The following is a 24,414-nucleotide window of genomic DNA, read 5'->3' on the forward strand; positions in this document are numbered from 1 at the left end:
TATATATGTATCAACTCTATTCAGTGAAATGGCCTAGAAGCACTGACAAATCAGAAGCAGTAAGTAGCATGATTAGTATCTAGACTGTGGTCTCTAAATACCACTAAAAGGCTCCACAGCTCACAGGTTAAATGGCTGCATTCAGGACTAAGGTAGGAAGTATACAAACGCGCCTGGGCCAATGAAGTTATCAAAGATTATCAGGATCATGCAAAAAGACACAGAAGCCAATATGAAAGACTTCCAGTGGACAAAGGTGAGATATTTGAGCAACAGTAAGAACAAAAAACGAAGGTAGGCACAGCAGCTCACACCTAAGATCCCAGCTACTTGGGAAGCCGAGACAGGAATTCAAGACTAGCCTGGGCAACATAGAGAGAGCTCGTCTCTCTAAAAATAAAAAATAAAAAGGAGTGCAATGTATTGAAACACAGCAAATATATTAAAATGAACTCATTTTTTAAAAGTTCACATTAATCACCTTTGCCAGTAAGATACCAACTCATTACCTGAAAATTGGCAAAGGGAAAGAATCCAGTATTTTTCCTTCCTTTCATTAACAATTGCATTTCAGGGCAATCAAACAGTTGGTAGTAGTTTTTCTTTATAGAAGAATTCCAGCTAATAAATGCAAAAGGAATACTGAAATTAGAAGAAACACTACTTTATAACCCCCAGTAGATGAAAGGTTAATGGGGAACTTTGTAATGGATGGATCAGGCCAAGTACACCAGAACCCACTGATCAATTCTGACATCACTAAAAAAGCTAAGACAACCTGATACATTTCCCCTGATAGGAAAAAGGTAACCAATAAACTGCTCTTAAGCAAGGGGAAAAGGATCTGATATAATTACCACTTTCCAAAAAATACAGGGAACAGAAAAACATGTTAAAGGACACCATAAAGATGCATACAGCTGATATATAGGTAGAGTCCATGATATAAGGGACTATTATACATTGAGAGAGACTGGAACTTTGATAATCACATCATTATTTAGATGCTTATTTTTATAAAAAAAATTAAACAGGGACTGGGTACTAAATAACATTAAGGAATTATTGCCAACTGCACTAAGTATAATAATGATACTGTTGGGGGGGTAAGCCTTTTTCTCTTAGAGATATATAGTATTTAAGTGTGAAATGATAGAATATCTAAGGTGCTTTAAAATAGTCCAGTAACAACAAAAAATGGGGGATAGATGAGTAGACAAAACCAAAATGGCAAAATGTTAATAACTGTTGAAGCTTGTTGAGTACACTGAATTGGAGTGGGGGGAGTTGTTCATTATACTATTCTCTTCTGTGAATGTTTTAAATTTTCAATAAAAAAATTTAATGTTTAATTACAGCATGAAAGAGGACAACAAATCCCCATACAAGTAAACAGCATGAAGAGAAACCATGCAACAGTATGCATGGTATGCTGTATGCATATGCAACAGTCAGAGAGAGTAGTCAGTAGTATGTTGGCAAAATATGTGCATCCCATTACCCATCTGCCGCCACTCTCCCAAATCAGGACCCATTCACCTGGTTGTAGCTGAGCATTAATCCCTTGACCCAAACAGAAGTAATCACCAAGATTTACTCATCTGACTTAGACTTCATTTCTATGGTTGTGAGAATTTCTACAGCAATAGCAAATATATATATACATAGAAAAAAATCATAAATACGTAACCGCAGTGAACATTATGCTCTGCTGGGAAATATTTTCTATAAATTAACTTTTGCCAAATAATATCGACATGTAGTTCTACTTTAAGGTTATTTAATTTTAAAAATCTCAAAATGAAAAACTTGGGGGAAAAAAACTCAACAAAAGTAGATATAAAACTATTTTGTGTTCAGGAAAGGGAGAATATTAATACCTTGAATATTTAAATCCATGTGTCACCCATTTGCCAATCTTTTAGGATAAGGCACCACAGTGCTAAATTTTCATTTCCTGTGAAAATTATCTTTTGAGTTCTTAAGCTAAACAGAAAAATACGAGTATTTTTTATATCATTTGCAGATTAAAAACCTGGTTCCAATTTTCACTTTCACATACCAAATTCCAGATATCAAATTTCACCTAAAAGGAACCAAAACCTACAACTATTGATATCTGGCCTATGGATCCTTTTAGTTTCTGTAAATTCATTATTAAATACTAATGAAATATAATTTTATATTCATATAATAAAGCTAGTTGATCTATAAAACAGAATTTGATCATAACTTAACCCCATTATTTGTTTTGTGTCTCAAATGTGAAGTTATACTATACCAGAATTTTAGAAAATGCAATTGGTCCACATCCCTAGCCATCCAGTTCCTAGCCACTTAATTGCAGAAGTACCATCAAACAACAGCCCATTAGAGACCAAATCTTATGCTAACAATAACTATTGCAAGCTGACAAGGCAGATGCACCTCTCATAGGAACAACAAAAGGTAAAATGACAGAGACTATGGCTTGGAATTAACAATAGTAGCCAAAAGTCAAAGTGGGCAGCTGGTTTCCATGCCTACATTTACACTGATGAGAGCGCTGAAAATCAAAGCTAACAATGTGTAAATACCATTAAGAAGTATGATGAAAAAGAACTACAGGCTGAGTATCCCTTATCTGAAATGCCTGGGACCAGAAGTGTTTCAGACCAGATTTTTCCAGATTTTGGAATACTTGCACATACATAATGAAATATCTTGGGGACAGAACCCAAGTCTAAACACCAAATGTATGTTTCATACAGACTTTACATGTAGTCTCAAAAGTAATTTTATACAATATTTTTATTTTTTTTAGAGATAGGATCTTGCTCTGTCACCTAAGCTGGTGTGCAGTGGCATGATCATAGCTCATTGTAGCCTCAAACTCCTGTGCTCAAGCAATCCTCCTGCTTCAGCCTCCTTTAACCAAGACTATCGGCACATGCCACCACATCCCGCTAATTTTTCTAATTTTTTTTTTTTTTAGAGACAGCATCTCTCTATGTTGCCCAGGCTGGTCTCGAGCAACTGACCTCAAGTGATCCTCCCACCTCAGCATCCAATCACTGGGATTACAAGAGTAAACCACAACGTCTAGCTCAATATTTTTAATAATTTTGCAGATGCTGAATAAACTGTGTTCTGTGCCTGCATTTGACTGCAGCCCTTCACATGAGGTCAGGTGCAGAATTTTCCACTTGTGGCATCATGTTGGCACACAAAAAAGTTTTGAATTTTGAAACATTTTGGATTTCAAATTTTCGGATTAGGGATGCTCAACCTGTATACAGTTTAAGAACTAAACCGCCTAAAAAGAACTATACAGCCTAAATTTTCTGGTAGGCTCTTTCCAGTGCCTCTGTCCAGAGACATGGTACAATTGCTCTTATCTCCCATTACGAACTCTCAAAACATCAGATGGGAGGCACCACAGTACAATGTACAGGTTAAGAGGAAAAGCTGTAAAGTCGGTCAACCTCAATTTGAATACCAATTTCAACATTTTTAAACCTAAGTCACCAAGTGGAGGTCAAAGAGGTTACCTACAAAACTAAAATAGCAGTACTATATTTACTTCAAAGAGACGATGAGTATTTAAAATCTTTCATATAGTGCCTGGCACATAGTTAATGCTCAATAAATGGGAGCTGTTAGCAATCTGAATTACATATTAATATTTGTAAGATTCTTTGATTAACAATAGTCTCCACTATTAGAAAATAAGCTCCACAATAGCCAGGGCCTTGTTAATTTTTACACACCCAGGGTCTTGGCACTGATTATGAACACAGTAAACAATTGTGTACATTTGAGGAATACAAAGGTGGAGCTAGGAGATAAGAAGCAGAGAGACACTGAGGAGAATAGCAAAGATAATGGAGTAGCCACAAAGAGCAAGGAAATGGGAGTAAACACCTAACTGTGGTCTTCAGGACAGTGCCAGTTGACTAAGAGTTTGTTACTTATCCCCAAGTATACAAATTGAGAATAAGAATATAGAAGTTTTATAGCAATTTGACCATGACCAGTGATCAGTAGGCTTGTATTTTTTTAAGTTTATTAGGAAATAATTATAGATTCACAGGAAATTGCAAAAATAGTAGAAACTGTACTCTTTACCTAGCTCCCTCTAACGGTGGCATCTTATACAGCTGTAGTACAATATCAAAATCAGGAAATTGACATTGGTACATTACTGCTAACTAGAATAAATCTTACTCAGTTTTCAACATTCTTTTTTTTTGTTAAGAAAGAGTCTCATTTGCATGTGCGTGTAGTTCTATGCGATTTTATTCGGTGTATATATTCATGTAACTACCACCACAACTGATACATAACTGTTCTATCAGTGGCCCTGTATTTCAATGTATGAATTTTTCACTTCGTTTTTCTAGTAATTCATTTTCATTGGATGGATGGGATATATATTTATTCATTCATTTGTTGGAGCTATTGCTTCAGCTAGAGTGAAGTGGTGTCACCATAGCTCATTGCAACCTCAAACTCTTAGGCTCAAATGATCACCCTGCCTCGGCCTCCCGAGAAGGGAGGGCTACAGGCATGCAACACCAGGACAGGCTAATTTTTCTATTTTTTGTATAGACAAGGTCTCACTCTTGCTCAGGCTGGTCTCAAACTCCTGACCTCAAGCAATCCTCTTGCCTCAGCCTCCCAGAGTACTAGGATTATAGTTGTGAGCCACTGTACCTGGCCTCATTGTTTTTAAAATATAAGTCCATGATAGAGTGAAATTAAGAAGGAAAAAAAAATAACCTAGTCCTTCACCACAGAGTTTGAGAAACCACTAAATTAGAACATGCACAAACTGGCCTTATCCCATTTGAAACTTAACTTCCTAAATAATTGATAATTGAATTTATCTATCTCCTATGGGTAGCAGACAATACTAAATTGAAGCATACACAGAGAGACCTCACTTTTTATATGTCAGAGTTTTACTGCTGCCTAATAAAGTTCTATTCTTCACTCTTCAGTGTTTTACTCCCATGGTACCCAATAGACCAAAGTAGACGAAAGCCAAGATTTCACTTCAAAACAGGGCCTCCAGAAACTTCAATGTTCATCCAAAAATCTTTGGTAAAAAGGATTATTTTCTTACCTTTCTAAATTCCTGAAAAATCACTAGAATCATTTCTTACCTGGAGCTTTGAGAAATTTTTCAATGTGTTTAGACTACAAGTCATTTATTAAGACATTTTCTTTTAGCTCCTAGATTTTCTACACTCTTGTTTGTATAGGTTTGACTAGGACCCTGTAAACTACATTTCTCTTTGGCACTAATACCAGCTATTAAAGGGAGATTGAAAGGGCAGATAAGAGAATTTGCTCCTCTTTGTTGGTGACAGTTCCTATGTGTATTGACCCATCAATGCACTTCACCCTGACAAGGGCACTGGTTCCAATTTCCACCTTGTTTTCCCCACAATCCTAGACCAGCCTGACTACAGCCCCTCATAGACACCAGCATCAGTTGGCGAATACGTACTCCTCAGAAGTCCCAGCTCCAAAGGGCCCTACTCCAGGCTTCTAAGTTCTGGTAACCCTCTTCCCTTTTTCCCCCAGCCCCATAGGGTAGATAGTCTGTTATCTCAGTGTCCCCTTTTTCATTTTCCCGGTTCTTCAAAAACCCTTTAAACTAACTCCTTACATGAAATTATATTTTCCTGACTAATCCAGACTAAAATAACCCAAAAGCCTAAAGCACTTTTCTTAAAAATTTATAATAGGGCTGAGTGTGGTAGCTCACACATGTAATCCTAGCACTCTGAGAGGCTGAGGCAGGAGGATCTCTTGAGCTCAGGAGTTCAAACCAGTCTGAACCCTGAGCAAGAGGGAGACCTTGTCTACTTCTAAAAATAGAAAAAATTAGCTGGCCATGGTGGCTCATGCCTGTAGTCCCAGCTACTCAGGAGGCTGAGGCAGGAGGCTCACTTGAGCCCAGGTTTAGGTTGCTATGAGCTAGGGTGATGTCACGGCACTCTAGCCCGGGTGACAAAGTGAGACTCTGTCTCAAAAACAAAACAAACAAAAAGAGTTTATAATAAAGAAGAAACATAAAACAGAAATAATTATTCAAAAATAGTTGTGATACTCATCACTCTAATGCCAAGATGAAGTACCGTGAGCTTCTTACAATGCCATTCTAAAAAGCATGAAACTAGGATGGGTCATGTTTTCCTGAAAATCTAACATATTTAGAAACTGTACATACCCCCACTGTTAAATCTGGTTAAAAAAATAAATTTTTTAAAAACTCTACATAAACACTTTTGGAAATTACATCCTCAATACATGATTTTTTCACTAGTGTTCTCCAACGGGTGTAAGTAAATTTTCTATAAAGGACCAGACAGTAAATTTTAGGCTTTGAAAGCCAAGCAGTCTTCTGTCACAACTACTCAACTAAGCTGTTGTGTGAAAGAAGCCACACATAATATGTAAATGAACATGGCTATGTTCCAATAACCCTTTCTTTACGGACACAGAAATTTGCATTTCTTATCATTTTCACAAGTCACAAAATATTATTATTTCAATTTATTAGCTCGCAGGCTGGATTTGACCAACTGGCCATAGTTTGCCACCCCCTGTTCTAGACTGTGTCACCTACAAAATCAAAGTATCATACTCATTGATGGGCAAAAACAAAAAGCCTACGTTAGTAAATGTAGACTTAAACTATAATAACAGAACTAAACTGAAACATTATTGAAACAGAACAATGTTACCCTCCTCAAACTTTCTTTTTTTTTTTTTTTTTTTTTGAGACAGAGTCTCGCTCTGTTGCCCGGACTAGAGTGCCGTGGCGTCAGCCTAGCTCACAGCAACCTCAAACTCCTGGGCTCAAGCGATCCTCCTGCCTCAGCCTCCCGAGTAACTGGGACTACAGGCATGCGCCACCATGCCCAGCTCATTTTTTCTATATATTTTAGTTGTCCGATTAATTTCTTTCTATTTTTAGTAGAGACAGGGTCTCACTCTTGCTCAGGCTGGTCTCGAACTCCTGAGCTCAAACAATCCGCCCGCCTCGGCCTCCCAGAGAGCTAGGATTACAGGCGTGAGCCACCACGCCCGGCCTCAAACTTTCTTTTAATGAAGACAAAAGATACAAAAATTATCTGACAGGGAAATTTCAAAGTATGATCTCCCTCAGTGTTCTCCAATCTTTTATAGCTTCTTTCTATCTATATACTACCACAAAATGAACACTGGTTTTTAAATTCACTTTGACTCAATGCAAATTTCTGAATCAGAGGTTCATTAATTAGGGTTTTAAATTAATGATGTTCGACTTAGAACTGAGGTTAGAGTAATAAAAGCCCGATACTCCAAACAATTTTCAAGTAGAAAATAATATACAGACATCCAATAAAGTTAACATACAAGTTTCTTATTTCAAAGTGACCATGATTGCATAGCTTCTATTGTTAATCCACAACTACTTTGATTTCCCTACTATCAGCTATCAAGAATATCTCTTCAGCATCTTATGCTCCCACAAGTATGTACATTATTGCTACTTGTGAACTCTTATTCATCTGTCCAAAAACCATGAGTTAAAGTCCTAAGAGCACCCTTGAACTTGGAATACCCCACCACCTGAACAGCATGCAGTGATTAAGACAATAAAAGCAGCATAAGCAGCAACGGTTTCTCATGTATGTATAACATGAGAAAGGCATTAAAAAAAGTTATCCCTCTCAACAAAAGGCAAGTTACCTATGCATATACTTCTCCTGGTCTCCTTTAATATATGGAATGACAATAAATGAAGGCATGGGTTTCATATAGGATTAAAAATTCCTGACTGGGCACGGTGGCTCACGCCTATAATCCTAGCACTCTGGGAGGCCAAGGTGGGAGGATCGCTTGAGCTCAGGAGTTACAGACCGGCCTGAGCAAAAGCAAAACCCTGTCTCTACCAAAATAGAAAAAGTTAGCCGGGAGTGGTAGCATGCGCCTGTAGGCCTAGCTACTCAGGGGGCTGAGGCAGAAGGATGGCTTGAGCCCAGGAGTTTGAGGCAGCAGTGAGCTAAGTTTCCACCACTGCATTCTACCTAAGGTGACAGAGCGAGACCCAGTCTAAAAAAGTAAAAATAAAAAAAGAGTTCAGGTCTCCTTCACTCACAGGGATTCACCCATTTCTTCTCTGGAATGTACTGAAAAAAAAAAAAAAGTTCAATCTCAGGTAGTCTTTGTAAACATTAGGTTAAAAAGTCTCAATTGCCAGGCGTGGTGGCTCACGCCTGTAATCCTAGCTCTCTGGGAGGCCGAGGCAGGCAGATTGTTTGAGCTCAGGAGTTCGAGACCAGCCTGAGCAAGAGCGAGACCCCGTCTCTACTAAAAATAGAAAGAAATTAATTGGACAACTAAAAATATATAGAAAAAATGAGCTGGGCATGGTGGCGCATGCCTGTAGTCCCAGCTACTCGGGAGGCTGAGGCAGAAGGATCGCTTGAGTTCAGGAGTTTGAGGTTACTGTGAGCTAGGCTGACATCACGGCACTCTAGCCCGGGCAAAAGAGTGAGACTCTGTCTCAAAAAAAAAAAAAAAAAAAAGTCTCAATTATAATGAAAAAAGTTTAAATATAACCTCATAATGGCTTCATACAGTTTAAGACAGAAAACTGAATTTTTGTGTATGCTAGCTAGGTATGAAAAGCATCCGCTATCTTAGAAGAGAACAAAAGCCTCAATTTTTAGAGTACCAAGTTTTCTACCATTTTTTAATGTCTTTCAGTATATCCAAAAACAAACAGCCTTTGATTTATCACATCTGAGATTCCTCACTTCCTTTTGGCCCCTAATATTTATAAAGTGATAAATGAGACTAATGATTTGAGGGATTTGGATAGAAAGTCAACAGAAAAAGAGTAAAGTACAGTTCACTCTTAGTTAAGGATTACCTATCCTGGAAAATACACAAGTACAAAAAAACTGAAAAGGCTGGGGGAAAAAAACGGTCTTGGCACAAAACACAATATGCTATCCTATCTAAGGCAGCACTCATGCTCTCTCAGACCACCATCATGATATGTCTGATTTTCATCAGTTGGTCTCAAACAGGATCAACAGAAGAAGGTTTTTATAAAAGTGCTCCCAGCACCAAGTCACTGCCATAAGCCCAACACATACCTCTCAATTCCCTGGCCTCCTCCATCCTAACCTTACAGTTATTTATGAATGTCTTATAATAGATTTCAGCAATTATTAATGCTATTACTAGCAAAAGAATATTCACTCTATCAGTAAATTAGAATACAGTTATAAAGAGGTCAAATCAAACATTTACTAAGCACGTACTACTATGCACATAGCTATAGTTACTGGGATTCCTCCATTTAAAATAACATATTTTACCATATTCATCATAGCCCCTGAATTTTCTAGTACACAGATCTATAAAATCCCTTAGGTCCTAGCAACAAAACCAAAAAAGTCTAAATCATGCAAAATATCATGAGCCACCTTGCCCAACCTAGGAGTACCTTTTCCCCTATTTCTAACAAAATGTTTTATTGCGCCTCAACAAAATTGACCTCTTTACTGTAGATAATTCTGAACTACATTTTCACACAGAAGCAGTACCATAAAAGGTGTAGCTTATGTTTTAGAGTTGATCTAGATACTCCAATATAGAATAAATTAATAGAAGAGTTATATTTTAAATGGACATTTTTAAAGTCTTTGTGTGTGCTCAAGACCAGAATAACTGTATTTACATAGAAAGGGTTTTTTCAGCCACTTATATAACTTATGAAAAATAATTTTTGCTCTACTTTACATTTACACAGAACTCACAGAAATTTTAAACCTTAAAATTGGCATCTTCTACCTACTCAAATAGAGTATGTAATTAATAACTATTTACCAAGAGACCAAATATCAGAAAAAAAGCTTAAAATACAAGTTAGATCATGGGTTCACAAAGAGCTAATCATGAAGCAAATATTGGTGATTACTGTACAGTACTCCTCAAAGAGAGGGTCCAACCACACTTGGCAGGGAAGTAGTTCACAGGTAGGAAGAGGTACAGTCAAAAACCATCACTTGCTCTAGGTTCTTACAAGCCCGCAGCAATGCTCACAGTAAGTAGACCTCCAGCAGCCTGCCAGTACAATTAGTCTTCTTATCAACACTCACACCATCCCAAGGATATGTTCACTTGCATTCCAAAATAAAAAGCATCTATAGCAATTCAGATCAACCTTAAACTTACATTGAAATAACTGATGTATTTGTTCATTTGGAAAAGACACTAATGTAACCATTAGCTTGACCAAAAAGAAAAAAAAAAGACTACTGAATTAAGCATAATGTATATTATACATGAATTCCAAAGTTAAGAAACTCAAATACAACATTTTATTAACATATAATAACCTGAAATTACACAAGGTAATTGTCTCTCATTTGAATCCATGAGAGTATACTTTCAAATACTATATGAGTCCTACTATGAAAAAACAACAAATCTATTCAATTTTGTGTTAGCTTTGTTGGCCAGCTTCAAACCAACCATTTTCAAGATCTCCACTTAAATGCCTTCAGTTTTCTCTTTAAAATAAATAACTAATCAAAGTAGTACAAGAATAAAAGTTATCTATTTAATCCATAAGAACAATACAAGCAGAAGTATGGGATTAAAAAAAACAACACCCTAAACAAAATCACCAAAACACCATCATGAATAACCAGAAAAACTTGCCTTGTGGAGCAATATATTTGGAAGGAGACACCATCCACATAGCACAGTATGTCCTAAGGCCTTTTTAAACTGCTTACCATGATAACCAGAAATCTTAAGAAAATAAAGCAACTTAGCAATAAATCCATACTATATTGTTCAACTGTTTAAAAAAAAGAGTTTACATCTTATATATAAACACAAACATACAGAGATGATACAGAACATAGAAAAAGGGTAGTAAGATATATGCAGCAGTACGACTCCACTTTTGTAAAAAGCAAAAACCAAACAAAAGGAAAAGGTCTGGAAAGGTATACTAAATTGTTAGTAGTGGTTACCTCTTGGATGTGGGACTTGAAAACATGGAGCAGGGAAGAGATGTTCAGGGACGATTTTTATTTTTTCATCTATAAACATCCGTTGTTGTGGTAGGTTTTTTTTCCTTTTAATTTTTTTCTTATTTTGTCCAAGTACAGTACATGACTTTCAAAGTTGTGGCAATTAAAAAAAAAAAAACATTTTAAATACTGCCAGACCTTGTCATTGTTTTATAAAATAATCATATTTATGATCAGTACATGGAGATAATAAAGTACCTTCAAAGCTTGATTTTAAAGTTATCCTAGGCTGAAAAAACATCTTTGGAACAACTGGCAAAATTTAAATACGAACAGTGTATCGGATATTATGATTATAAATGTTAAATTGCTGAAGTTGATTATTGTATATTGATTATCTAAAAGAATGCTTGTAGGTAATAGTATGAAATATTAGGGGAGAAGGATCATGATATCTGCAACTTACTCTCAAAATGTTCAGCCAAAGATAAATAAAAATGAATATTTTTACACAGAAAGGTAATGTAAATGTGGCAAAATTTCAATTAGTGCTTAATCTAGTTTAAAAGTATATGGGAATTCATTATACTGTTCTTGCAACATTCCCTTCAAGTTTGAAATTTTTTCAAAATAAAGTTGTTTTTTTCCCAAAGAGTAGACCTCTCAGAAAAAGGGAGGATTCTAAATTGGATTTTCAGTGACTTTAGGTGTGGTTTAGTTTCTAATATGAATTGTCTCTCAGGGTCTTACAATAGTAACTCGTATTTTTAGTGCATTACAAAATAGGGTGCTCTACAGCACTCTTGAAAGAATTAATAGAAACTACAAAGCTGGCCAACTTTTGATTCTTTAATCTAGGCTGGCAATATTTTGCCATTCAGCATATGACTATTATAGCTTCCCTGCAAAAACTGACAGTGCTCATGGAACAATGATTATTAGGGTTGAGAAAAATTATTACAAATATCTGTTACAGAATAAATAATAACGCATTTAAATTTTTTAAAAGGGAATAGAGGAGGCTGAGGCGGGAGGATTGCTTAAGCTCCGGAGCTCAAGACAAGCCTGAGCAAGAGCGACTCCCGTCTCTACTAAAAATAGAAAAATTATCCGGGCATCATGGCACTTGCCTGTAGTCCCAGCTACTCAGGAGGCTGAGGCAGGAGGAGGATCGCTTGAGTCCAAGAGTTTGAGGTTGCAGTGAGCTATGACGATGCCAGGGCAACAGAGCGAGACTCTGTCTCCAAAAAAATATATATATGGCTTGGCAATTTGAGACATTTCTTAGGAAAACACAACTGTATGAACAGCTGCTTTTCTCTAAAGACATGGTCAATGAAAGGAGAATGGTATGCCTAAAATTTAACAAAAGGCAAGAGCAAAGAGGGACATGAATACTTAAGAGGTATACCCTCTCCTAAGCACTAGGATAGTTCATCAGGCTTTGTGTACTTACCAGGAAGCCCTCTAAGTACTATTTTGGCCTCCTGTGTACCTCAGTAGCCCCAAAAAATGTACCCTGGCCTGTAGAACCATACCTCAATCACTACAAAGCCATCTCTCCCTTATAAAATAACAAAAATTCTGATTCAACTGGCTGCAAATCAATTAAAGGTCCAGATCATAGACAAAATCTGGTGACCACATTATGATACTTTCAGTTGGCTTCCACAGGCATCTTATCCTTTCCACTCTAAGGAGAAATTAAGAGAGTTTGACTATCCTCATGGCTTTATATTTTATTTGAACATGCTGAAATATTTTTCCCCAGTTAGTAAATTTTCTTTTTACCAAATTCACCACACTTTCTCATCACGGTGACTTGTAAGTATTGTTTTAACTGAATCTGTCCATCCAATACCAATAATAAAAGAACCAATACTGTCTTAATTCCTAAATCCTCATAAAACTCTTTGCAGAAGATACTATCATGATCCCCACATTATACATGTGGCACAGAGTAATTAAGAAACCTCATGCCCAGATTCACAAAGCTATTACGTAAAAGCAGTGAGATTCTAAACCAAGAGTTCTGGCTCCAGAGCCCAGCAGTTTAACTTTTTTTGTGTCCTGGAACATTCTGGCAGTCTAATGAAGCTTGTGGATTCCTTCTCAGCTCAGTATTTTTAAATACATAAGATAAAATACATACGGGGCAACACAGCAAGATCCCATCTCTACAAAAATGTGTGCGTGTGTGTGTGTGTGTGTATACACATATATATATATTAGCCAGGTGTGGTAGCATGCACCTATAGTCCTAGCTACTCAGGAGGCTGAGGCCAGATGATCACTTGAGCTCAGGAGTTCGAGCTTACAGTGAAGTATGATGGCACCACTGTACTCCAGAATGGATGACAGAATAAACCCCTGTCTCTTAAAAAAATAAAATAAAATAAAAAATAAAAAATGAATGATTGCAAAGGAAATCAATTATATTAAGGGGAAAAAAATCCAATGTGTAATACTGTATGGTAATATATATACTCCTTTTTTTTTTTGAGACAGGGTCTTACTCTGTTGCCCCAGCTAGAGTGCAATTTCATCATCACAGCTCACTGCAACCTCAACCTCATGGGCTCAAGCGATCCTTCTATCTCAGCCTCCTGAGTAGTTGGGAAAACAGGGGTGCACCACTATGCCTGACTAATTCTTCTATTTTTTATAGAGATAGCATCTCATTATGTTGCTCAGGCTGATCTCGAACTCCAGGCCTTCTCCTCCCAAAGTGCTAGGATTACAGATGTGAGACACCATGCCTGGTCTACACATGCTTCTTAACAATCCAGTTGTGTATCTCATATCCACTGTAATTTCTATGTAATGAACATAAATAATATTTTGAGATATCTACAAAAACCATAATACAGTTGACACTGGAACAACACAGGTTTGAACTGCACAAGTCCACTTACAAATGGATTTTTTTTTTCAGTGAAAGTTACACAGGTAACGGGGTACAGTACCTGCCTCTCCTGCCTCCCCTTCCACCTCCTCCACCACCAAGACAGCAAGATCAACCCCTTTTCATCCTCAGCCTACTCAACATGAAGAATATAAGACCTTTATGATGATCTACTTCTACTTAATATATTTTTTCTTCCTTATGATTTTCTTAACATTTTATCTAGCTTACTTTATGACTACAGTATATAACACACAACAAAATATGTGTTAATCAACTATTATCAGTAAGGCCTCTGGTCAACAGTAGTATTAGTAGTTGTTAGTAGTTAAGTTTTTGAGGAGTCAAAAGTTATGCATAAATTTTGGACTGCAAAGCAGGTTGGCACCCTGGCCCCTGGCCTGTTCAAAGGTCAACTGTACACTATAAAAATATTTGATTTGTAATGGTAGTAAAATCACAGGTACTGTTAACACCAGTATAGCTTGTTGTTTACATTAGTAATTAGAAGAAATGCCAACTTCTAGTTGGAGGATAGTGAAGAGGTTATTTTCCCCCTAAGTTCATAGACACCATCCATGTTAAGACTTCTAACTGCACATTACAACAATCCTCTTAATACTGGCATTTAAAAGGACTGATCAGGCTGGGCGCAGTGGCTCATGCCTGTAATCCCAGCACTTTGGAAAGCCAAGGCAAGAGGGTTGCTTGAGCCCAGGAGTTGAAGGCTAATCAGTGAACTATGATCACACCACGGCACTCCAGCCTGGGCTGCGGGACTCTGAGTAAAACTGTCTCAAAAACAAACAAACAAAAACAGGACCAATTGTTGGCCCTTTTCTCTTTCTACCAAAGATCCCTTGGTAATCTCATCCAGTCTCACGGTTTTGAATATTGCCTAAATTGATGACTAAATTTATCTCCATTCCAGACCTTTCCCACAAACTCCAGACTTGAATGCCAACTCAATCCAAATATCTAACAAGCAATCTCAAACTTAACCACGTCCAAAACTGAATTCCTAATCTATTTCCCAAACTTGCTCCTTCCACAGTCATCACTATCTTAGTTGACGGCAACTTTCTAATTGCTCAGTCCAGAAACCCTGGAATCATTCTTGGCTCCTCTCTCACAAGCCACATCTGATCAATCATATTAGTTTGACCTTCAGAATATATCCAGAATCCATGCATTTCTCACCATTCTTATGTTACCACCTTGGTACTAGCAACTCTCTTCTGGATCACTAGCTTCCTTACAAGTCTCCAGGCTTCTTCTGTTGTTCCCCTCTGCAGTATTAGTGATCCTTTGAAGCTGAAAAGCAGACCGTGTCACTCCTCTGTTCAAAACCCAGCAAAGTCCTTAGAATGGCTCTACAAGGCCCTATGAAATCTGCACCCCACCCCACACTGACCCAATTTACTATTACTCTTCTTTTTTTTTTTTTTGAGACAGAGTCTCACTTTGTTGCCCTGGCTAGAGTGAGTGCCGTGGCGTCAGCCTAGCTCATAGCAACCTCAGACTCCTGGGCTCAAGCAATCCTACTGCCTCAGCCTCCCAAGTAGCTGGGACTACAGGCATGTGCCACCATGCCCGGCTAATTCTTTCTATTTTTAGTAGAGACGGGGTCTCGCTCTTGTTCAGGCTGGTCTCGAACTACTGAGCTCAAACAATCCGTCCGCCTCGGCCTCCCAGAGAGCTAGGATTACAGGCGTGAGCCACCGCGCCCGGCCTATTACTCTTCTTTGTTCACTCCATGCTAGCCAAACTCACAGGTCTGCTTCAACACCTTGAAACTATTCCCTCTATTTGAAATGTTTTCCTCCCAGATATTAACATGGCTATCTCCCCCTTAAGTCTTTGTCTAAGTATCACTCTCTCATCTTGTCCACCCCAGTTTACGTTGCAACCTCTTCCTCAGCAATTCCAAATCCCCTTTACCCAGCTCAATTTTTGAGAGCACTTACCTTTGAACACTCCATATAATTTATCACCCCTCAGTAGGATGTAAACTCCACAAGGGCAAAATTTCATTTATTTTGCCAACCACCCCTAGTGTGCCTACATTTGGCACACAACAAACACACATATGTTCGAAATAATTATCACTGTAAAGTACTTGCCTATCTCCCTCATTAGGAAAGTTCCTTGAAGATGATGTCTGGATCTAATTTGCAGTGTCCTCAACACCTGTCCCTGGGCCTGCCCCATAATGGACACTTAATACACAGATACTCAAGTGATTACAATCATTTTCACCTGAAACACAATGTCCTAAATGCTGCCAAAAAAAAAGGGACAGGTCTTACAGCTGTGTCTGATTAAAAGAGTGAGTACAAGACAAATACAGAACATCAGACCCCAAGTATTACTTTAGTCAAACTAAACTTATATTTTTTGCCTTAATTTTTTCATATATCTCAGAATCATTTCAAACCATACAAAGTCTAAAAGGGGCATTTGGTCATTTCCTCCCCTAGCCATGCTGTCCCCTCCTCAAGCCCACTGAATTTTTTCATGCTCGACTTAAATCCCACCTCTTAAATTTTCCCTGATAACCCCAGCTAGAAGCACTTACACGTGCCCCATTCTGCGCCAAGTGCTTTTCATGCATTATCTCATTCAGTCCTCCCCAAAGTCCTAGTAAGTTGCTAACACTAGATACCTATTTCAAAGATGAGAGAACCCAAGCTCAGAGAGATGAAGTCACTTCTCTAAGGTTAAACTAGTGTTCAAACACAGGTCTGATCTGAAACCCAAGTTCTTTAAGCCTATACTGCCTTTCCTGTCTCCAGCGTTATAACCACTAAATAGCTTATACACACTACCTCATAGGGTTTGCTGTCACTTCACTTCTCCAGGCTTTATTTTCTTCACTTGTAAAATACGTGATATTGTTCAGTATACCCAAAAAGATCCCCTCCAGTGCTTACAGTACTATCAAAGAAAACATTTTATAATTCTTTATATACTCCATACAGGTTAATACACAAGAAGAAAAATATATCAGAACTTACATAATCACTGTTAGAAATCCGAAGCAGTGGAGACAGAAAAGCAGTAAAAATAAAAACTCTAAGACCCTGCATAAAATAAAATATTCTTGATTCTTTCCCCACTCATGTCCACCAAAGATGCACTTCTGAGTCCACTTTCCCACATATTATGAAAAACTGTTTTCCCCCAAGAAGTGTAAGGATGTGATCCTTAAAGCTTCTGGACTTCACCAAACAACCTGGTAAAAGCTAGCATGTTACTTTGTACAGGACAAGTGCTCAATAAGCATTTATTGAATAGAATTTCTTTTTTTTTAGGTTTCTCAACCTAAAAACCTATAACATAAGCTTTGTAACTGGATTGATAGTGTAGTAAATCAAAACAAGCTAAGGTAATGTTAACTCATGACCAAGAACCCATGAAAAGTATAAAGCCACGTTGAGTTTACTATTCCAAGAAGTGGCTTTTGTTTTAGAAAGGTAAAACAATGATTTCTCTTTATGCAGAAATGACCATCAACACCTCAACAGAATCCTTTTGTGTTGCAATCAAACCTAAGATCCAGACTTTTCTGAACCCAGGTGAAAAGATGTGGCAAGGGATTAAAAAATGAGCCATAGAAAACCGAAGGTAAGCTCTTAGAATCGTTCTGGTCATAAAAGTTTGACAGTTTCATTTGAAACCCCCATTAATCCTTGAGTTTGAAATCAGTAGTATATTCCTAGGTCTAAACTTCAACACCAGCAAATGAAGTTTAAGAATGGCTTTTCAAAACAATGGTCTTGTGAGGGTTTAAGAAGGGACTCCTGGCTTCAATGTGGAAGCTTTCTGAGGTAACAGATACAGCAGTAGAAACATCCCTCAAGAGAAAAATAAAAACGTCCTAGACTGAAAAAATACTATTGGGCAACACCACATTTCGGTCTTCCAGAAGGTTGTCTTCTTTAGAGAATCCTCAAACGATTCTTGGTTTTTAATTAAGTCTTCACAAGTAGAAAGTCATCCATTTCGGGTAAGAGGTTCCTGTTACCAAGGAAATAGTGTCCGAAAGTATGAAAATCTCATAATCTGGAAGAAAATGTATGCCCATCAGAAGGCTTTCATTTTCGGGCGAAAAAACAAACCCGGTGTCACCTCAACAACGGACCACACAAACCTCGCCACCATTACAAAACCCAAGTGCTAAAGGTGCAGAACGTGAAGCCGGAAGCACTACGAGGCCAGGACTGAGTTCCCAGGAGGAAAAATCAAACCCGAGAGCGCAGCGCAGACCCCTCCGCGGCCGGGGGCGAGGCGACGCGCGCTAGGCCCTTCCGGTCCGAGCCGCCGTCGCGAGGAGGCCGGGCGACGGGCTGGGCTTCCACCCGAGCCCGGGGATTCGCGGCCTACCCTCGCCGGCGCCCTCTTGCCGGGCCTGGCACCGGCAGCTCCTCCGACTTGGGCCCTTCGCTTGCAGCAGAGCAAGGGCGAGCCGCGGGAAGCCGGCGGGGACCGCCGAATCCCGGGCTGGCCAGGTCGGTGCGGACGCGGCGGCGGCAGTGGCCTCCCCTCCCCCAACGGCCCGGCCCAACTGCCGCAGCGTCGCGAGCAGCGGCGCCAACGCCTGCCCCAGGCTAGGCGGCCCGAGGTGGCGGCGCGGGCCTGCTCCCTACACCGACCGCGCGAGCCCGCCGTGGGCCCGTTACTCTCCGCGCCGGCCCGCGCCGCCACCCGTCAGGACACGCTACCCTCGGCTCGGACTGAGGCGGCCGACGGCAGCGGGAGGCCGCGGAGCTGATACGTACTCAGGGGTCGGGTGCTCGGGGTCGTAGAAATCCCCCATCTTTGGAGGCGGCTGCGGCGGCAACTGTTTCATCGGGAGCGGCTAGAAGCTGCGACGCGAGCCCCCTCCCCGCGGCAGGGCAACGCGGGGGAGGGGAAGGGAGGGGAGGAGGCCGCTAGTCCGACCGCGGCGGCGGCGGCAGAGGCGGCCCGCGTCGCTTGCTCGCTAGCTCCCTCCCTCCCTCCGGCGCCCGCCCGCCGGTCTCTCCCTCTCACACTCCACACAGGGAGCGACGCACACCCCACCCGCCCTTCAGCTTCGCAGGCCCGGCCCCTTAAAGAGACACGCACTAACCCTCGACACGCACCTACAGCTGCTCGCCGACCCGAGGCAGCAGCGGGCGGGCGGAACACATCCCGGCGGACCCGGCCTGACCCTGCCGACGGCTTTCCGGAATAATAAGTCCCGGTTCGGAGTGATGTCAGCCGGTCTCGAATCGGGAGGGGTGGCACCGCGACCCCTCCCTCAGCCTGCTGGGCGGCCGGGGGCGGAGACGCGACCCGGGCCGCTACAGGATTGTTTGCAGCGGTCGTCAGGAGAACGCCCAGAGCTCGCCAGGACCCCATCCGCCCTGCCCGGCCGCTCTCCCGGAGCCCCAGAGTCCGAGGCAGTGCCGAAGGGCCCTCCCTAGATCTCCGGGCTCTGAGGTAACGCGGCTGCTGCTTCTCCTGGGTCTCTCGCCCTACTCGCCCCCTCTCTATTTTTCCTTCTCGCTCTCTCTCCCCGTTGCGTCTTCATCTCGTCCGCTTAGCGAGTACAGAAGCGGAACTAGGCCAGGAATTCGTTCCAAGGCCGATCTCCCTGGGCGCCCCCTGCGCCCTCGGGGTCTTCTGCCCCCATCGCCCAGCTCTGGGCGGCGTCCCAACCACCTCCTACCCTCCACCTCGGCGCAGTATTCTGCCCGCACCCCAAAATCTGGAAGGCTACAGCTCCCATCTTCTGCATGGTTCTCGAGGCCTTGGAGGCAGTGTCCTGACAAAAAGGTTATTAATCACTTTCTTGCAAAAATGACAAGATGAGATTAAGTAGGGGCCGGGCGCGGTGGCTCACGCCTGTAGTCCCAGCTACTCGGGAGGCTGAGCCAGGAGGATCGCTTGAGCCCAGGAGTTGGAGGTTGCTGTGAGCTAAACTAACTCTACTGCACTCTACCCAGGGTGACAGAGTGAGACTCTGGGGGAAAAAAAAAGGATTAAGTAGAATAACTTGAAAGGGCTATAGGTTTTTAGTTATTTTTGGAAAGAGAAACAGGAATACATAAATCCATAGCTAAACTTTCAGGACGTTGAAGAGTTTATGGGAATTAATAACTTTGAAATTGGGGATTCATGGGGTCAGCGGTCTAGGTTTTTTTTCCTGTCACTATAATCTTGAATCGCATTTTACCAGCAAACCGTTAGATTAAGGTATGTGTCATAATTAAATGTGATCTAAGAAAATAAGTATCCTTCACTAGCTAACTTTTTTATATATATCCTTTACATATATGTAGCCTAGCAGTGTCTATTAGTGTTTTATTATCACTTAGGGTTTGTTTTGGCATTTTTTTCTGGTACTTTTGGTAACAGCATCGAGGTCCAGGGTCCCCAAGGCCTCTTTACACAGGGTGCATGTTACTAATTTCCCTGTGGTTACAAATTTCCCTGTGGTTTTTCTCACCTTAAGCTGAGAATATTGGTGTGAACTGGTCTTCTCACTGTTGTGATGATTGAATGAAATAATATTTGTAAAGCTCTAAACTTTCAATAAATTTTAGCATCATTCAGGCATTATAGTGGCTATTTATATAATAATTGTTACTTATTCAGACATTATAGTGCAGTGGTTAAAAGGCAGCTCTACCCAGCATTGTGTGTACCATCCACTTTCTAGCTATGTGATTTCAAGCATGTTGCTTCTCATGCTTCCAGTGCCTACCTGTAACATGGGGATATTATCCACTGGACAGAATGTTGTGAACATGCTGGCACAATGCCTTTCATTAAGTGCCCAGTTAGTGTTATCTTTTGGGCTTTAAAATAGACTGGGTGCAGGCCAAGCGCGGTGGCTCACGCCTGTAATCCTAGCACTCTGGGAGGCCAAAGTGGGAGGAGTGCTTGGGGTCAGGAGTTCAAGACCAGCCTGAGCAAGAGTGAGACTCCCGCCGCCCAGTGTCTACTAAAAATAGAAAAAAAATTGGCCAGTCAACTAAAAGTAAAAACAAAAAATTAGCTAGGCGTGGTCGCTCGCACCTGTAGTCCCAGCTACTCAGGAGGCTGAAGCGAGAGGATGACTCGAGCCCAGGAGTTTGAGGTTGCTGTGAGCTAGGCTGACGCCAGGGCACTCAATCTAGCCCAGGCAACAAAGGGAGACTCTGTCTCAGGAAAAAAAAAAGACTTGTGCCAGTAGCTCACACCTGTAATCCCAGCACTTTGGGAAGTGTAGAGGATCCCTTGAGTCCAGGAGTTCAAGGTTACAGTGAGCTATGATGGCACCACTGCACTCCAGCCTGGACAGTAGAGCAAGACCAAAAGAATAGTTGAGGCCCTGTGCCTTAGATGTCACATAGGCCATAGGCCCATTGGGAACCACTTGACTTTGGATAGGCAGCAAAGGGCTGTTTTAGGTGGAGGTGGCTGAAACAACCTAAGTATGAGGTGATAAGGATCTAAGCTGAGATGAATGAGGAAAAAAGCAGTCAGGTGCAGCCTTCCTATCTCCTTAATAACAAAGTTGGCAATTTTCTTGCAGGAGGTGCAGCTAGGCTCTGGAATGCATAGGCTCAAGATAGCCTTGGTTTGGTCAAAACTCAGTGCAATAGCATGTCAAACCATGGGGATCAGTGGGGAATTGTAAGCCCCAAACAGAAATAAATGAACTGAGTTATTATGGGCAGTGTGATCATATATGACTGCACTAGGAGTTCTTTGGACTGATGTTTTTAAATACAGAAGAATGCATCCTTGAAACACATACTTAAGCCTAGCTTCCTGATCAAAGCGTTGAAGTAATTTGGTTTTAGTGTTTTTGGTTTTAATAAATACTGATTGTCCCCTACTTTCTTACATAAAGGCTTCAGCAAATGTGTTTAAAAGAAAATATCTAATCTAAAAGTCCCCATACCTTCTTTTCTGTGATTTAAAAATAAATAAAAAGTGGTAAAAGTCCTAATATGAAACATAAGAGGCATTCCAGCCAGGGATGGGGGCACATGCCTGTAGTCCTAGCTACTCTGAAGGCTAAGGCAGTAGGATTGCTTGAGCCCAGGAGCTCCAGGCTGGAGTGAGCTATGATTGCACCACTGTACTCCAGCCAGGATGACAGGAGAACCTGTCTCCAAAAAAAAATAAAAAATAATAAAGGAGGCATTACATCTCACAGTGCTAAAAACCATAAGAACTTGGTTTTGTTTTTTTTGTTTTTTTTTTAAGACAGGGTCTCACTTTGTTGCCAAGGCTAGAGTGCAGTGGCATCATCATAGCTCACTGCAACCTCAAACTTCTGGGCTCAAGCGATCCTACCACCTCAGGCTCCCTAGAAGCTGGGACTACAGGCATGTGCCACCACACCCAGCTAATTTTTCTATTTTTTGTACAAACAATCTGGCTGTGTTGCCCAGGCTGGTCTCAAACTCCTGGCCTCAAGCAATCCTCCTCCCTTAGCCTCCCAGAGTGCTGGGATTACAGGTGTGAGCCACTGCACCCAGCCCATAAGACCCTTTAAATTGCTTCTGCTATTACTGTCTCCTCTGGGCACAGACCACCCCCATCCCAGGGGACCCCAGGGTGGCCAGTAGTGACCCTGAAACAAAATCAACTCTGGCATCTCTTGCTTTAGGGAAGACAGAAGGCCAAGGGTCAGTCATTCCCCATAGATAGGCTTCGGGTACCTGGTAAAGGGGTAGGAAAAAGAAGAAATGTAGCTGGGGCAGGGGAGCAACAGTTGATCCCCTGAGCACATTCTCTAAAACTGTTAATAGATGTAAACAAATTTTAGAGGTACTATATTGACCAGACAATTCTCAGGACAGACACAACATAGAACCAATTAAATCAAAACAGGTAATCTGAGGTGTCACTGGGTGGTGCCTTTGTTCCATTTCCACCAAGTTCTGCTTCCTCAAATGGGAACTGGCTAAGTGTCCGGGAGAGAAGGAAAAGGTCATTCCCCCTTGAATCCGCAGCTGCAGCTGAGTGGGGAAGCCACCCCTACCCACTTACTCCACACCAATCTGTCACATTCACTAACTTTTATTATAGTATATTATTACAATTGTTCTATTTAATTCATTGTTAATTTCTTACTATGCCTAATTTATAAATCAAACTTTATCATAATTATGTATGTGTAGGAAAAAACATATATAGGGTTTGGTACTATCCTCAATTTCAGGCATCCACTAGGGTCTTAGAATGTATCCTCTGTAGGTAAGGGGGGACTGTTGTAATTACAACTGATTTTTAAAATTTTTTTAATTATGGGTGCATAATAGTTGTACATCTTTTTATTACAACTGATTTTTATTCATGTTCATTCTGCACATTCCAACATAAGGGAAGAGGAACGGAGAAAACAATACACAACATACACTGAGCTCTACCTCCTACAACTCCTATTACATATATGTATCATCACCTTCCTATATATTATCATCAAACTTTATAGTTGTTTTTACTGTACAACCAAGCTTTCTGTTTCTTGTTGCTTTGTTAACTGATTTTAATTACATAATAAGTTTGTTGTAGGCAGAAGCAGCCTGTCTTTCATATTTTAGTGTCTGACCCTGTATGTACCAGGTGTTTAATGAATAATTACTTTGCTGCTTTTCTGAAAACATTTTCTGTTTTTTACTTTTTCTTTTAGAAACTCTTAAAGTGTTCACATTGGATTTTTCTGTTGAGACTAGATTGTTGGACTTGGCTAACAAGCTGACGTCCAGCCAAGCACTCTCTTCTGTAAAGTCTCCTTTGTAAGTTCCTAAAGCTAGCCATTTCATTGAGCTTGAAAATACTGATTAAAAAGAACCACATACTACAACCGTCAAGTATACAGAAATGTTGTTATTAGGCAACTTTTTTTCAATATGTGTTAACCTTGTCTTCCCTACAGTTACCAAACATTCAGGGAAGTGATTATAGTATATGTTTGTTTTATTCTGTTTTGTTTTGGATCTTGGCACAGTTGCAGAGAACTCATCTCCTCAGGAGCTTCTCATTGCATCTTCCCTCCCAGACTTGTCTTACCCAACAGAGGATAAAAGCACTCAAGAGTATCCCAGTTTTACAGATGAATAAACCAAAGATTCCAGAGGTTAAGATACATATCAAGGGTCATATGACTAAGGAGAAGTAAAGCCAGGATTTGAACCAGGTTATCTGATTCAAGACATTTTCAACAAAAAATCTGGAATTTACCACCAACAAAAAAACCTGATAACAAAAATGAATGATGAGCAAAGAAATTAGTAAGTAAGTGATAATAAGTAATTTGTGTGGTTAGTAAAACAAGATAGAACTAATATCCTAGACAACAAATAACATTCATATAATTTGGAAGCAGGATAGTTGGAGTTGGAGTTGAAGTTTTCCAAGGTCCTTGTATTATTTAAGAGGATAAAAATATTGATTAACTTTAACCTTTTCTCTTTTTTTTTTTTTTTTTTGAGACAGAATCTCACT

The 24,414-nt window shown here is 40.3% G+C and overlaps 1 protein-coding gene across 1 annotated transcript in view; it reads right to left on the reverse strand.

Moving 5' to 3' along the window:
- The window catches only part of SETD2 (SET domain containing 2), a 140,908-nt gene extending 122,038 nt beyond the window's left edge, over positions 1 to 18,870 (reverse strand). The window contains exon 1 of the mRNA XM_012665347.1: positions 18,723 to 18,870. Coding sequence (XP_012520801.1) covers positions 18,723 to 18,793 — 71 coding nt within the window. The 5' untranslated portion in view covers positions 18,794 to 18,870. The remainder of the gene's footprint in view (positions 1 to 18,722) is intronic.
- Positions 18,871 to 24,414: the final 5,544 nt, after the last annotated feature.

Source organism: Propithecus coquereli, unplaced genomic scaffold (genome assembly GCF_000956105.1).
Source record: "Propithecus coquereli isolate 6110/MARCELLA unplaced genomic scaffold, Pcoq_1.0 Scaffold1, whole genome shotgun sequence".
Taxonomy (NCBI): Eukaryota; Metazoa; Chordata; class Mammalia; order Primates; family Indriidae; genus Propithecus; species Propithecus coquereli.